This window comes from Stegostoma tigrinum, chromosome 13 (genome assembly GCF_030684315.1).
Source record: "Stegostoma tigrinum isolate sSteTig4 chromosome 13, sSteTig4.hap1, whole genome shotgun sequence".
NCBI classification, from domain to species: domain Eukaryota; kingdom Metazoa; phylum Chordata; class Chondrichthyes; order Orectolobiformes; family Stegostomatidae; genus Stegostoma; species Stegostoma tigrinum.
The window spans coordinates 65,967,925-65,981,794 of record NC_081366.1 but is presented as its reverse complement, the minus strand read 5'-3'; the positions used below and the strand labels follow the sequence as shown (position 1 = coordinate 65,981,794).

Below are 13,870 nucleotides of genomic sequence, written 5' to 3'. Positions count from 1 at the left end.
AACAAGAGTGGGACACTTGGATCTTGGAGTCTTCTCCACCATTCAGTAGCATCATAACCTCAACTCTACATTCCTGCATATCCCTAATAATCTTTTATCCCCTTAGGAATCAAGGTTCCATTTACCTCTGCCTTAAAATTTAGAGATTCTGTACCACTATCTTTTGAGGAAGGAAATTCCAATGACTGTCAACCCTTAGAGGAGAGATGTCAAGCAAACCTCTTCCTTTTAAACAATTAACCCTAGTTCTAAATTCTCCCAGAAGAGGAAATATTCTTTCCACATCCACTCAGCCCAATTGTTTCCTATATGCTTTAATTAAGATTCCCCACCCCAACCTCAGCTCTTCTAATGTCCAAGGCCTAGCCCCACTAGACCTTCTTCATAAGAAACCCACTCATTCCTGACATCATCATGTATTACCAAACCCTAGATGCCCTTCAAAAAGCGGTGGTGAGCGTAGCACAGAACCTCCGCAGCTCATGCGATGAAGGAACTTCCACAATGTTGTTACATAGAGTTCTCCGATTTTGATCTAGAGAGAGGAAGAATAGCAGAATACTTCCAAGTTAGGGCTTGTAAGGTAGGAGTTCCAATGTGCTTGGTGCCCTTATCCAGGGAAGTATTAGAAATCAGGGAGTTCAGTGGGGGATTCTATCAAAAAATCCACAGATAATCATCATCATCACAACCATCATCTCTCAACTGCACATTGGAGAAGATGGGGAAGAGAGGGGGAAAATGAGTGATGAGCACAGATCCAATTTAACGAGCCATGATATTGGAAATTACTGGAAATGTCTGATTGAACAGTGGGATACAGTGAGCTTTATTCTTTATGAAACTTTATTCTGTACCTGTCTTCGGAGTCATTGACAATGACAACATAGAAGCAGCTTTACTCTGCTTAGCACCCTGCCATTAAGATTTTCAGGTTACACTTGCCTTCTGCATATTCTAGTCCCTAATTCCAGATTTTCAGCAATTTTTTTTATCATCAACATTCATCTCCGTGAGCAGAAAATGTCATGTTTTTAAAAGAATGAAATATTATTTTGAAATTTCCAAATGACGTGAATAAATCTTACTTGAATGCAGTCAAATTCCATTCAGGTTTAGAAATACTAAATTGCTACAGAATGATGGGCTGTAGGCATAAAAGCAATTAGTTTGCAGTCATTTTCTAACAAACTTTTACATGATCAAACTCCACAGTGGTTTGAAACTTTGCATTATTGAACCAAAGATACAGTGCTTCAGTCCACTTCCACTACTGAAATTAAATTCATGAGGACTAATGCCTAACCTAACAGGAACAAAACAGCCGTTTAAAGCTAGGACTTCTGATTCCCACAAGCAGCAAAAATGCTGGCCTCATTCAATTAGTAATGAATTATTTCTAATAAAACCACAAGATTCAAATCAAAATGAGTTTTAAATATCCTAAGAGCAGCTACGTTTCCAAGAATTCGTTTTCAGCTCATCTCAGCCTACAAATATCTTATTTAAGCTCTAAACGTGGAAAAATATATCTCACCCCCAGTGATGGGCTTGTTTAATGTTCTGCCACCAATTTGTTATTGGCTTCGGACCCTGATCAGCAGCCACATGTCAGGTCTTGAACAGCATAAGGATGCAGTCAGCCAAGCTATGACCATGCTTCCATAATACCAGGCCTCAGGCTTTCCTCCACCTCTAGAAGTTTCTGGGCTCTTCACTGAATGAGGCATTCAGATTTCTGCTTGTCAATAGATTTCAGCTTAGCACTGGGAAACAAGAGGCAGCCTGGTGCTGTTTTGCAGATTTCTTGGCCTTGTTCAGTACTTGCCAGACACAGGCAGAAACGCACAAACACATCCCTCTTCTTGAAGGTATTTCAAATTCAATTTCAGAATCCTTATCCTTCACCTGCAAGACCTCAAACACTCCTGACCTCTACAATGTCCTTCATCTCTACTGCCCTACCTTTCACTGTCTTGTTTTCACAGCGCATGGTATTAACCCCAAACTCCTCTCTAAAACTCTGCTGAGGACACCATTCTTGGACCTTGTTACCTTTGATAACCAATTTAGGCACTTTTCTCACCATACCCAGGTTGTCTCCACGCAAGCCACCTTGGATGATTTTACTGTGTTGAACAAGAGAAACCTCCTACTGCTGATAAAACTACCCCGAACTGCCCCTGCCAATATCCCACCCCACTAATACACAACTTCAATTACAAACCAACATTAGGCAGTCAGAATTTCTAGCAGCCTGCAAATGCTGTTGGGATTTCAGTATTGGTAGCTGTGTAAAAGAGTCACACAGCAAAGCGTACAATTATAGATCTGTCCCTGCTGGAAGTGCACCTTGATTTGTACAGCTTGAAGGTGAAGCGCTAATTGGCACAAGCAAAGCCTGGAAATGTACAGTGCTGTACAAGTGCAACTTACTGCTGATAAAAATTGCACTTTAGCTGCTACAGTTTAATGTTGGGCAGCTCTCGATCTGCACATTGAATGAACCTAACTTGAAAACAATTGCTGGAAATACTCTCAGTCAGGCTACATCTGTGGAAGGAGAAATAGGTCAATGGCCTGAAATGTTATCTCTATCAGGTTAAATGCGTTTGACTGCAGAATTGACGTGTACAAAAGTGCCATCCATTTCCTGCCACCCACAGTTTAAACACTCAAGGGCAAGATCTCCATGTCTACTTGATGGGATTGACACCTATGGCACACTCGGATTTTCTACAGTAACTTTTACCTGCCATACTGTATTCTTCTTTGGAGACTCATCTTCATTCTGATCCTCCATACCCGATGTATTCTGTAATGCAGGAAAAAACATGTCAAAGAAGAATTGCTCAGAGAAACATATTTAAGTGCTTCTGAGGGAAAGCAGACAATTCAGCATCCAACCTTTTTGATAAAAAAGTTCATTCTCTGTTTAAAAACTCAGATTTGTTTGCTTCGGCGTGGGAGGGGGAGAGACGAGAAAAAGATTGTATGGAAAAACAGCCAGTCATACCATGTTATGAAGCTTGCTAATGACAAATTTGTTATGATTTACTAAACAGTAACAAACAGGAAAAATCCATCACATTACAGCTCCATACAAAAACAAAACCGGTTTAACAGTGAGAAATCTGTGGCCCATCACGATCCACATTAAAAATCAGGGATTAGAATAAAGAAGAGGACCCCTACAATACACAGCCAACTACAAAATCAGTGTACCCGAACTATACAATTAACATAGCAGTCAACACAAAATAACTATAATCAGACAGGGACAGACATGCAAGAGTTAAGAGGAAAATCCAAAAAGGCGAACTCGTAAGAGCTAGAACCAAAGTGCTGGCAAGTTGAAGTTTTGAGTGGAACCCTGGTCATCTTGCAAAGTATTTAGAAACATTCTTTCCTGTTCTCCTTTCTGAATGGTTAATGGAATTTGACAGAGTAATTCAAAACCAGTGTGCCAGACATGGCTCAGTCTGAACTACAAGATTTTCCACGTTCAACCCCTACCCTCTCCACACCAGGCACTCATCACAAAACTCAAGAATGACACTCAAATGTAAGACAGAGTGAGTAGGTTTCACAGCTGCTGTTTTTCAGATAAACTCTTAAGCAGAGGTCCCATCTACCTGCTCAGATAAACACAAAAGATCCCCTCTATTTCTCAAATTATAGTTATCTGTGGGTCTAGACCACTATTTATCCATTAATCAACACCACAAAAAAAAACAGATTATCTGGTCATTATCACATTGATGTTTAAAAGGCATTTGCTAAGTGCACACTGGTTCCTGCCTTATCGACATCACACAAGTGATTACATTTCACGAAGACCTTGTTTGGTTGTAAAACACTTTGGGACGTCCAGTGATCAAAGTGCTACACAAATGCAAGTCTTGGGATTCAGACCTCCACAGAATAATTTTAGACCCTGACTATGCCATTGTCAAAAGTCAAAGCGCCTTCACCAAACCAACTGGTCACTTCAAGTTAGGAGCTTTTGCGTGGGCATTTCTTTTTACCTCCAACTTCTTCTCTAAAAGGTTCAATTTCCAGAAATTAAATTAACAAGAACAAACTGAAATTATAACAAAATGACAGTCCTACATCATGGGAGAAAAACTTAAAACCCAAAATTCTCATGGTTGATAGTTTCCACACCATTCATACTGAAGCAAATTCTGAATTTGTATCTTAGTGACAGAGTTTTTGCTGTTTATTTGTTTCTAGATGTGGACATGATAACATTGAACAGTATTTAATGCCCATCTCTAAATACTTGGACAGCAGTGGAAAATGCCTTCTGAAACCACTGCGGTCCTTTTGGTGTATGTCGACATACAATGTTGTTAGAGAGGAAGTCCAGGATTTCGACCCAGTAACGCTGAAGAAACAGAGGTTATATTTCCAAGTCACAACGGCGAGTGGTTTGGAAAGGAATTTTAAGGTGCTGGTGATCCCATGTATCTGCTGCCCTTGTCCTTGGTCGTGGATTTGGAAGGCGCTGTCTGAGGATCTTTGGTAAATTTCAGTAGTGATCTTGTAGGTAATACAACTGAGCAGCAGTGCTGGAAGGAATGGGTGCTTGTGGATGTAGTGCCAATCAAGCCAGCTGCTTTGGTCTGGATGTTGTCAAGTTTCTTGTGTTGGTGGAGTTGCACACATCGAGCTAAGTGGGGAGTGTTCTATCACAATTCCGACTTGTGCCTTGTACGTGGTGGGCAGGCTTTGGGAATTTCCATTTTGCTCTTTGATGTACTCAGGTTGACAGAAAATACCAGCTAGGCTTCTGTGCTTAACAAGAAGCTTCTTATTTCAAAGAACCAGTTCAGACTACAGGTAAACACAAGTACGGATCACCATAAAACTACTAGTTGAAAGTCTAACTCTTTATAAAACTGTTATGCACTTATACAGACAGTCAAATAAACAAATGGAGATATTATAGGTGGCGGGAAAAATATTACAGAAACCGCTTCACAGTATCATACAAGGCAGTTAGCACATTACTTGAAGACTTTCTGAAACTGATTACAGTCAGCTACTGGTGGGAGAAAATAGCTATTTTCCAAGGCTTTGTTACTTCACTGTAGAGAGGCCTTAGACTCAGGGTCTGCAGTCGAGAGGCATCCCTCCCTGTATCGTAAACTCACAAGCTGTTAATCTGCCCAGGAGTCAGAATTGTGTCATGCTGATGACTCCTGACATCCAGAACTGATCCCGACTGCATGAACTAAATGAGTAAATCATCACACATACCCAGTGCAGGTCCCCGTAAGTAAGGATGGACATGCTGGCCTTAAAAGGGGATCCAGAGGCAGCTTACAAGAATGGGTGCAAGAATGCGTGGCTTGTCATATGACGAGCGATCGAGGAGTCTGGGTCTGTGTTCAATGCAGTTCAGAAGGATTGGATGGTGCATGCACCCCCGTGCACAATTTCATTAGTACTTACAGAATACTGAGAGCCTGGAATGCGTGGAAGTGGAGAAAATGTTTCCACTAGTGGGAAAGACTAAGACCCAAGGGCAGAGCCTCAAAACAAAGGAGCAACACTTTAGAATGGAGATGGAGGAGGAATTTCTTCAGCCGGAGGAGGAGGATCTATGGAATTCATTGCCACAGAAGACTAGAGAGATCAAGCTATTGAATTTCTTTAAGACAAAAGATAGATATGTTTTTCATTATTAATAAGATCAAGTGTTGCAATGAAGCAGGAGAATGGGGTTGAGAAGCACATCAGCCATGATTGAATGGCAGAACAGAACTGATGGGCCAAATGGCCTAATTCTGCTCCCATATCTTACAGTGTCAGCTTAGATCTCTTCCCCAGTGCCTGAACAAAGCAACAGTATTAACACAACTCTCAATAAATTTCAAAATCTTTCCATAGTCCTTGGTTTAAAATAATTCTTTTCCCACTTTGGTCCATCACCAAAAGAAAGATGTTATCTTTACAAAAAGTGTTCCAGCTTTCATAGAAGTAGAAGCAGAGTTAGTTCTGCAGCACAAGTCTTCAGCATTATTGCCAGAATGTTGTCAAGGTCCATACCTTTGCAGTGTTCAGTATCTTCAACCATTTTTTGTTATCACACAGTGAATCAAATTGTCTGAAGATCAGCACCTGAGATTCTGGAAACAGTAGGCAACCAAGGTGGATCATCCACTTGGACTTTTGGTTGAAGATGGTCGCAAATGCTTCAGCCTTGCATTCTGTGCCACGTGGTGCGCTCCATCATCGAGAATGAGTTAAACAAAGGTAAATGGAACTAGGTCAGTTCAGGAAACCTGGTTGGTGTGGACAAGTTGGCCCAAAGGGCCCATTTCCATGCTGCATGATTCTAAGAGTATGTACAACTGGATGCAGCTCTGTAGGGCTGGGATTTGATTTGTTGGTCACTTTGGCCTGTCACAAGCTGCTTATATTGTTTTGCACAGAGTGCATTGTAACTTTGCCAGGTTAATCTTTACAGGTGCTGCTCTCAGCATGCCCTCCAGCACTCATCATTGACTCTTGCACATTAATGAGATTTTTATCGCTATGTATTTTGAAAGGTGACATGGGCCTATAGCTCACAAAGTTGAGTTACTGTTGGGGTTTCCCCACCACATACCTTGTGAAACTCCTGGTGGGATGGTGAAGGAGCAAACAAGTCATCAATTATTGTTCAATTCTAGATTTATTCAGGTGGTGAAATATTAAGAGGCACAATTCTAAACTGCTGCAATACTAGTGTCAAGAAATGTCTACTTACTAATTTTTGAAATTAACCTATTTGTATATATTTGACACCTCCACAGGCAACAGATCCTGTGGTGGGCTTGAACTTGGACCTTTCAGTCGAATTATTTTGGGTCTCAAAATTAAATTCTTGTTAAATCAACCTTTTCAGATACGTTATGACCATTTTCTGAGGCAGGTGAGATTTGAATCCAACTTCTGGCTCAGATGAGGGGACAGTAGCACTACACCATAAGGGGCCTTTAATGTCTCTTTATACGTGCTCAAGCAACGATCCAACCTTTAATTTATATAATTAGCATGCTGAGTCGGTTGTTAAAACTTGAACCAGAACACCAGTGAGAAAATTCCTGCTGCTCTTCAAAATGGTACCTTGGGTAATTTTTAAGTTTTTCTGAGAGGGCAGATGGAGTCTCATCTAATGTTTCATCCTAATAGCAGCAGCTCCAACAGTGAAGGAGTCATGATTCAGAGGTGAGACTGCAACCTGATGAGCAACAGCCGATACCCTAGGACTGACATTCATTCAATATGCTGGTGTCAAGCTTAAGGAAAAAGCCTCAATGCACACTTTGGAACTTATCCTATAGTCCCTTTCCAATGGCAGCAACCTGCATGAGTATTTCTCAGAAATAATATGGTCTTGTTTGCCAGTAATATTATAGCTGAATTAGAGCATTTAGATACAAATCACATCAAATCAGCCCAACAATACTACACTGCGATCATCCTGCATACAAGGTCATCACTACATCACTGAATCTCTAATCCTCAGAGTTCATCCAAATTCCCAGAAAGTGCACAAATGTTTGTTTACACTTCAACTGGTGCCCTTATGTAGTGAGTTTCACTTTTTATTCATCCTGAGTAAAGAAGTTCCTAAGAAATAGAGGATTCAAGAGAGACTATTTTTTTATTCGTAGTTGAGTTCTGGTATTATCCAGAAGTGCAAACATTTTCTCTATGTCCAACCCAAACGCAAAATTTTAAAGACAAGGTCTACTAATCCTCTCTTTCCCACAGGAAATAACCAAAACCTGTTCAGTTTTTCTGATAGACATATTTGTTGATATTATGCCCTTATTAACCAGAATCACCACTTATGATTTCCATATCCCTAGCTCTTCCACTGAATTTCATCCTGTATTTTATTCCTCCCACCAAACTACGATATTTCAAACTTTTCAACACTGAAAGTCATCTTCTGATTATATGAAGATTAAAAAGTTCAATCCAAAATCTATGGGCTGTAATGAGCATTTTCAGGTAGCATATAGGCCAGATGTGATCGGTGATTCTACACACAGTCTTCAAAAGACAGAGATAAACTCCATCAGAAACTATCAACTGAAATTTTAGAGCATAATGGCCTGTCTAAGAATAAAGTCTAATCTGCTGTCCTCCATAATTTACCACCACCCCAGGTCCTTGTAACACAAGGAGGGCCCAGACTGTGTTTGCTCAGCATCAAACATATTACTAGCAGTAGTGCCAAACAGGCTCAAAAGGGCTTGACACCACAAGTGCTTTGCCAATACAGATACAGTAATATGGAGGGGGAGTAGATTCAGAGGATGTCTGAGGGGGAGAGGGGAGGAGGGAGACAGACGCATGTAAGCAGTCAAGGGATATAGAGAATGGGGCGTAGTAAGGGAATGTGCAAGGGACGTAACTGAAAAGAAGGAATGTGAGCAAGAGGATGGCCAGTAAAGGAAGGAGGTCAAGGGAGGTCGGGAAGGTGTGGACAGACAGGGGTGTATGAGAAAGGGAGTGGGGGAGGAGGAAATGCCGGGTGAGCAAGAATGAAGGCGTCAATGGAAAATAAATGGGAAACAGGTGAGAAAGTGTGGAAAGGGTGAAAGATGGAGGTGAAGTAGAGAAAAAAAGTGAGCACTGTCCAGATAGGCTGCCCGTGCAACAGATTTTGTAGATATCATTAAACTAGTTGAATTTGCAAGCGCTGGTCTGCAAGCCTTCAGTAATCATCTCATGATACATAATCTTTTATTTCAGTTATCTTAAAAAAAATCAATGAACCTGAATGCAGGTAATGAAACCCTGCAGTAAAAGGAGCGAGCTTTGTTTTTAGATACAGTAATAAACCATGACAGAACACATTACCATATCAAGCCATTAAGAATTTCAACACCTTCTCCCATAATTGGAATTTCACAACTATACAGTCTTGAATTGATTAGGATTCTGCTTTAAAATGTAATTGAACAATAGACAACTCAGCATACACTCAGCAATAACACTGCTTCATGGCTGATTTCTCTGCTCTCGGCACAGAAAAAGCTATTTCTTTAAGGGAAAATTAAACCTTCCCATTTCTTTCCATCATAAATACAGCAATTATTTATTGTAATTCGACAAATTTAAAATAAATGGTTATCAGTGGTTCCTAGCATTGCCACACTGATGGTTGTCAGCCTTGAACTGCAATTTGAACATGAGAAAAATAGCTGAATCAACATAGTAGTGAGAAACCAGTATTCACTCAGTGTTGCAGGGAAGGCTAATGTCCGGGAGCTACTGATGTACAAGGTGTGCATGCCTGTGTATGTTGAGATAATATATGTTCTAGACTAGTAACTAACTGCCTTGTTACTTCCCAAATACTTGAGGACATTCAATGCGTTATTTCATTTCTGGATGCCTTCAATTGTCGGTGCAGTGAAAAAAATGCTAAAAACACCATATTGAGGCAGAACATTAGATACTACAGTCAAATACAAAAGTAAAGTGTTATGATGCAGAAGAAATAGCTGTTTTAAACATGGAACTCTGCAGATAGCAGAGCTCAAATAATTCCTGTACAAGAGCCAATGGACGGTCCAATAACCCTCATTCTAAAGATTGTTGGAACTGGGGGAAGATTGTCATCTTATTCAATTTTTAAGAACACATGTTTCATCAAGTACAATGAACAAATTCTACGTGTTACTGGCTAAAGCTCTTACAGCACAACATAAGCTGATTAAGTAGGACAGCAGAGGCCAATATGGAGTGATTTTTCAGTGTGTAGTCCAAGATTCACATGATAAAATCTGGAAATTTCAGCAAAATAATTGTCACTGTGGTTATCAACTGATTTTGACACGGTCTGAAACCACTGACTAAATGAATACTCAAAGTCATAACCTTTATGGATATTCTCAAAATCAACTTGTTTAGACATGGTTGGACACACTTCTGGCAGTGGGACTTGAAACCACACCTTCCAGCTCAGACAAGGGCATTACGAATTCTGGTACTTCCTAAGGACGTGAAGTGGTGAATTTCACCACCCCCCCTCCCCATTTCATTTTAGTGCAAGTTTTAATCAAACACGTTTTGTTCAAATTGAGCTGAGTTAATAAAGTTAGAGAACTTTCTTTTTTAAAAATTTGTTCACAGGATAGGGACATTGCTGGCCAGGTCACGAGTTTTATTGCCTACCCCTAACTGCCTAGTAGATTAGAAGAATCATCCACATTGTTGTAGAGTCACACGTAGCCAGACCAGGTAAAGATGTCAGATAGCTTCCCTGAATGACATTAGTAAAACATATACTTTTTTTTCCCGTTGACAGCTAGCTATTGTCTAGCTTTTTATTCCAGATTTCACTATTTGCCTTGGTGGTATTTAAGCCACACATTCAGGACATTTACCTGCAATTCTGAATAACTAGCCTAGTGACTTTACCACTGCCTCCCCAGGATCAAGTATTCCCTCTTTAGATACTACAGTCAAATACAAAAGTAATGTTCTGCCTCAATATGGTGTTTTAGCATTTTATTCACCGCACCGATCATCCTCTGGCTTTACTTGGAATTGCTTCTGTGACCAAAAGAACAATGAGAGACTGCACAAAATCAGCTCAAATAGGACTCTGGGCCAGCAGGCAGAATTTACAAGTCAAAAACACTGAAATTCTGGTTTGAATATTGTATTGTTCATATATTGTGCACATGGCACTTCACAGAAGAGTGACCAAGCAAAAAAGCCAAAGGTGGAGCTAATTGAAGTGGTGACAAAAAAGAAAGCAGATTTTAAAGTAGCTGTTAACCGAGGAGAGGGAGAGGTTGACAGGCATAGCTGCTACTGCTAGAAGGTATATGAGAGGTCAGAGTTAAAGGCAGAATTCTCAGAGGGTCCCTATTTACAAGACCAGAGGATGTCCATGGTAGGGAACAGTGAGCCTAAAAAGAATTCAAAATTGAGGTTTTGGGGGATCAACAGAGAATGCAGATTAGCAAGGAAAGGGCAATCGCCAAATGCTAATTAAGATAACTGGAGCAGAGTTCATAAAATCAGAGGATAGAAGATTAGACAGGACAGCATTAGTTGCAGAGGTGAATGGCAGCTATCTAATTATATTTTGCCTTTTAAGACTAAGTGTTAAATGAAGAGAAACCAGTTTAGAATATCAATTTATTTTTAACACTGAAATGTTTCTTTGCTTTCATGAGAGGCAAGCATAAAATGTGTTGCAAAGATAAAAAAAAGGTATTCACAGGCAATGAAATCAGTTACTGACTGCAAATTTCCGCCAAAGCCATTTGCTGGTTTTTACTCTACTGCATGTTTCACTCACACAGGCTTCAAAATTCACAAATCCCTTCACACAGTCAGTCCACTAAATTATACCTATGACTAGCATTTCACCCAAAGTTACAACATTCATTTGCAAAAGAAAGCTCCAAAGTTGTAGAACACAGACAAACAGTAATGGTGATGGTTCAGTGCAACTGTTGCAAAGGATCACAAAGAAATGCATTTGTTCTTACAGCTGCAATCTAGGAACATGTGGTCATTCATCCCCTCAAATCTGTTCTGCCACTCAATCAGATCACAACTGAGTGGTGCTCTACCCACATATGAACTCATCTGCCTTATACCTCTGGTTAACAAAAACAAAACCAATTCAGCTGGAGTCATGCATCATGGAAAGAGACCCTTCAGGTCCCACAAGTCTACACACCAACCATGTTCCCAAACAAAACTAGTTCCACTTGCCCGAGCCTGGTCCTTATCCCTCTGAGCCATTCCTATTCATGGACTCATCCATCTGTTTTTTAAACACTGTACCCACCACTTGCTCTGGCAGTTCATTCAATACATGAACCACAGTTACCAAAAAAAAGTTGCCCCTCATATCCTTGAAAATCCCTCCTCACACCTCAAAAATATGCCCCCTAGTTTTGAACTTCCCCACCTGAGGGAAAAAGACCCTTGACATTCACCTTATCTGTACGCCTTCTGGAAGGGTCAGCGGACCCGAAACATAAACTCTGTTTTCTCTTCCAGAGATGCTGCTAGACCCTTAGATGTTGCTGAGCTTTTCCAGCAACTTTGTTTTTGTTCCTGATTTACAGCATCCACAGTTCTCTTTTGTTTTTTATCCATACCCCTTCTGATTTTATCAGCCTCAATAAGGTCACCTCTCAACCTCCTCCACACCAGAAGTCCCAACTTTTCCAGTCTATCTTTATATTCTCAAACCTTATGCTCCCAGCAACATCCTGGAAAATCTTTCCTGAACTCTCTCCAGTTTACTAATATCCTTCTTAAAGCAGGGTGGCCAAAACTGCACACTGTTCTCCCAAGAGGCCTCACCAACATCCTGTCCAACTTCAACAACATGCCAACTCGTATACTCAAAAGTCTGAGCAATGAAGACAAGCATGCCAAATGCCTTCTTAACCACCCTGATTGTGACACAAATTTCAAAGAATTAACATACAGCTGTAATTTCCATTTATGAAACAGTATTTCAAACTATATGTTTGTGGGCAGAACTGTTTGTTAATTGTACTTCTGATAAATCTCATTCTCATTTTAAAACTGCTGCCTTGTCTCTATTCAGCCACAATAGTTTCTATTAGTCAATCTATTCCCCCGATTAGTGACAAAAAAAAAACTGTAGATAGTACAATCCAAGGTAGACAAACAAAAAGGTTGGAAGGTTGAAACAGCAGGCCGGGCAGCATCCGGAGGAAATAAAATGGTTCCATACAGAGCACAAGATATAGCTCCGAGGGCTACAGCTGATAATGGTGGCATGTAACAAAGCACATGACCGTAGGCGCTATCTGCAGTCTGCACAACAGCTTAGAATCTTATTTCTGATTGTGAAGAGGGAAAATGTACCTTGGACAACATTGTTGTCCCTTGCCAGTGATGCCTGTTGGATTGTTATATAAGGAAGTCAGCAAACCAAGATCAGGCTCAACTAGACTATGCCCCTAGGCTCGAGAACTGGATTCCCCATAGCAAATAATGGAAGGCAGCAAACTAATGGAACTGTGGCCCAGTAAAAATTACAGTTTTCGTAAGAGAAAGCACAATTGAGAAGGCCAAACTGACAATGAGTGTTAACCTCAAGCTACAACTGGACAATTTTACTTGGCAATCACTTCATGACAGAAAGCAGAAATCCTATGGGAGATTCCAGTCAATTTCTGATTTTGCGACAGTGCTCCACCTGGTGCTCAATAACCTGATTAACATTTACTTTAAAAAGTAGAAATTATAAATAGGTGCAAATAATTGAATGATTCAAAAAGGTGATACTTAATCTTGCAATTCAAAATTAACTTTATAAACAATTATATTCAGTATAAAATTCTTTACAAGTCATTAATAAGACTGTTCATACCAACTCATTAAAATAAAACAATACAAAGCTGCATCATTAAGAATTTGCTTCAGTTTACAAAAGATTCTGCAGTCAAAAGTATTACACATTTACATTTTGGTTTGTGGTATTTAAACAGCACCCAAAAGTTAACCAGTCTCTGGAACATCTTGTTCATTTAGAACGAGACAAAGACTTCCCACTAGACCAATTTCTAATACTGACCCTATCCTAGGCTCAAAAAAGCACAAAGGATTGCATTTCCAGCACTTGCCTCTGAAATTAATAAATAATGCAAAATTGATATTGGAATATATAAACATCCTTAATGCTGTGGAAGCACTTGACCCATGTTTTATCAGAGATAATAGGAACTGCAGATGCTAGAGAACTTGCGGTAACAAGGTATAGAGCTGGCTGAACACAGCAGGCCAAGCAGCATCAGAGGAGCTTCTTCAGAAAAAAAAGGGTCTAGGCCTGAAACGTCAGCCTTCCTGCTCC

General features: G+C 40.2%; 1 protein-coding gene across 5 annotated transcripts in view; it reads right to left on the bottom strand.

Moving 5' to 3' along the window:
- Positions 1-13,870, bottom strand: part of LOC125458364 (F-box/WD repeat-containing protein 11) — a 230,917-nt gene that overhangs the window by 136,270 nt on the left and 80,777 nt on the right. For all 5 annotated transcript variants that reach the window (XM_048543600.2, XM_048543601.2, XM_059650768.1 and 2 more), the window contains one exon: positions 2,753-2,815. In XM_048543600.2, coding sequence (XP_048399557.2) covers positions 2,753-2,815 — 63 coding nt within the window. The remainder of the gene's footprint in view (positions 1-2,752; positions 2,816-13,870) is intronic.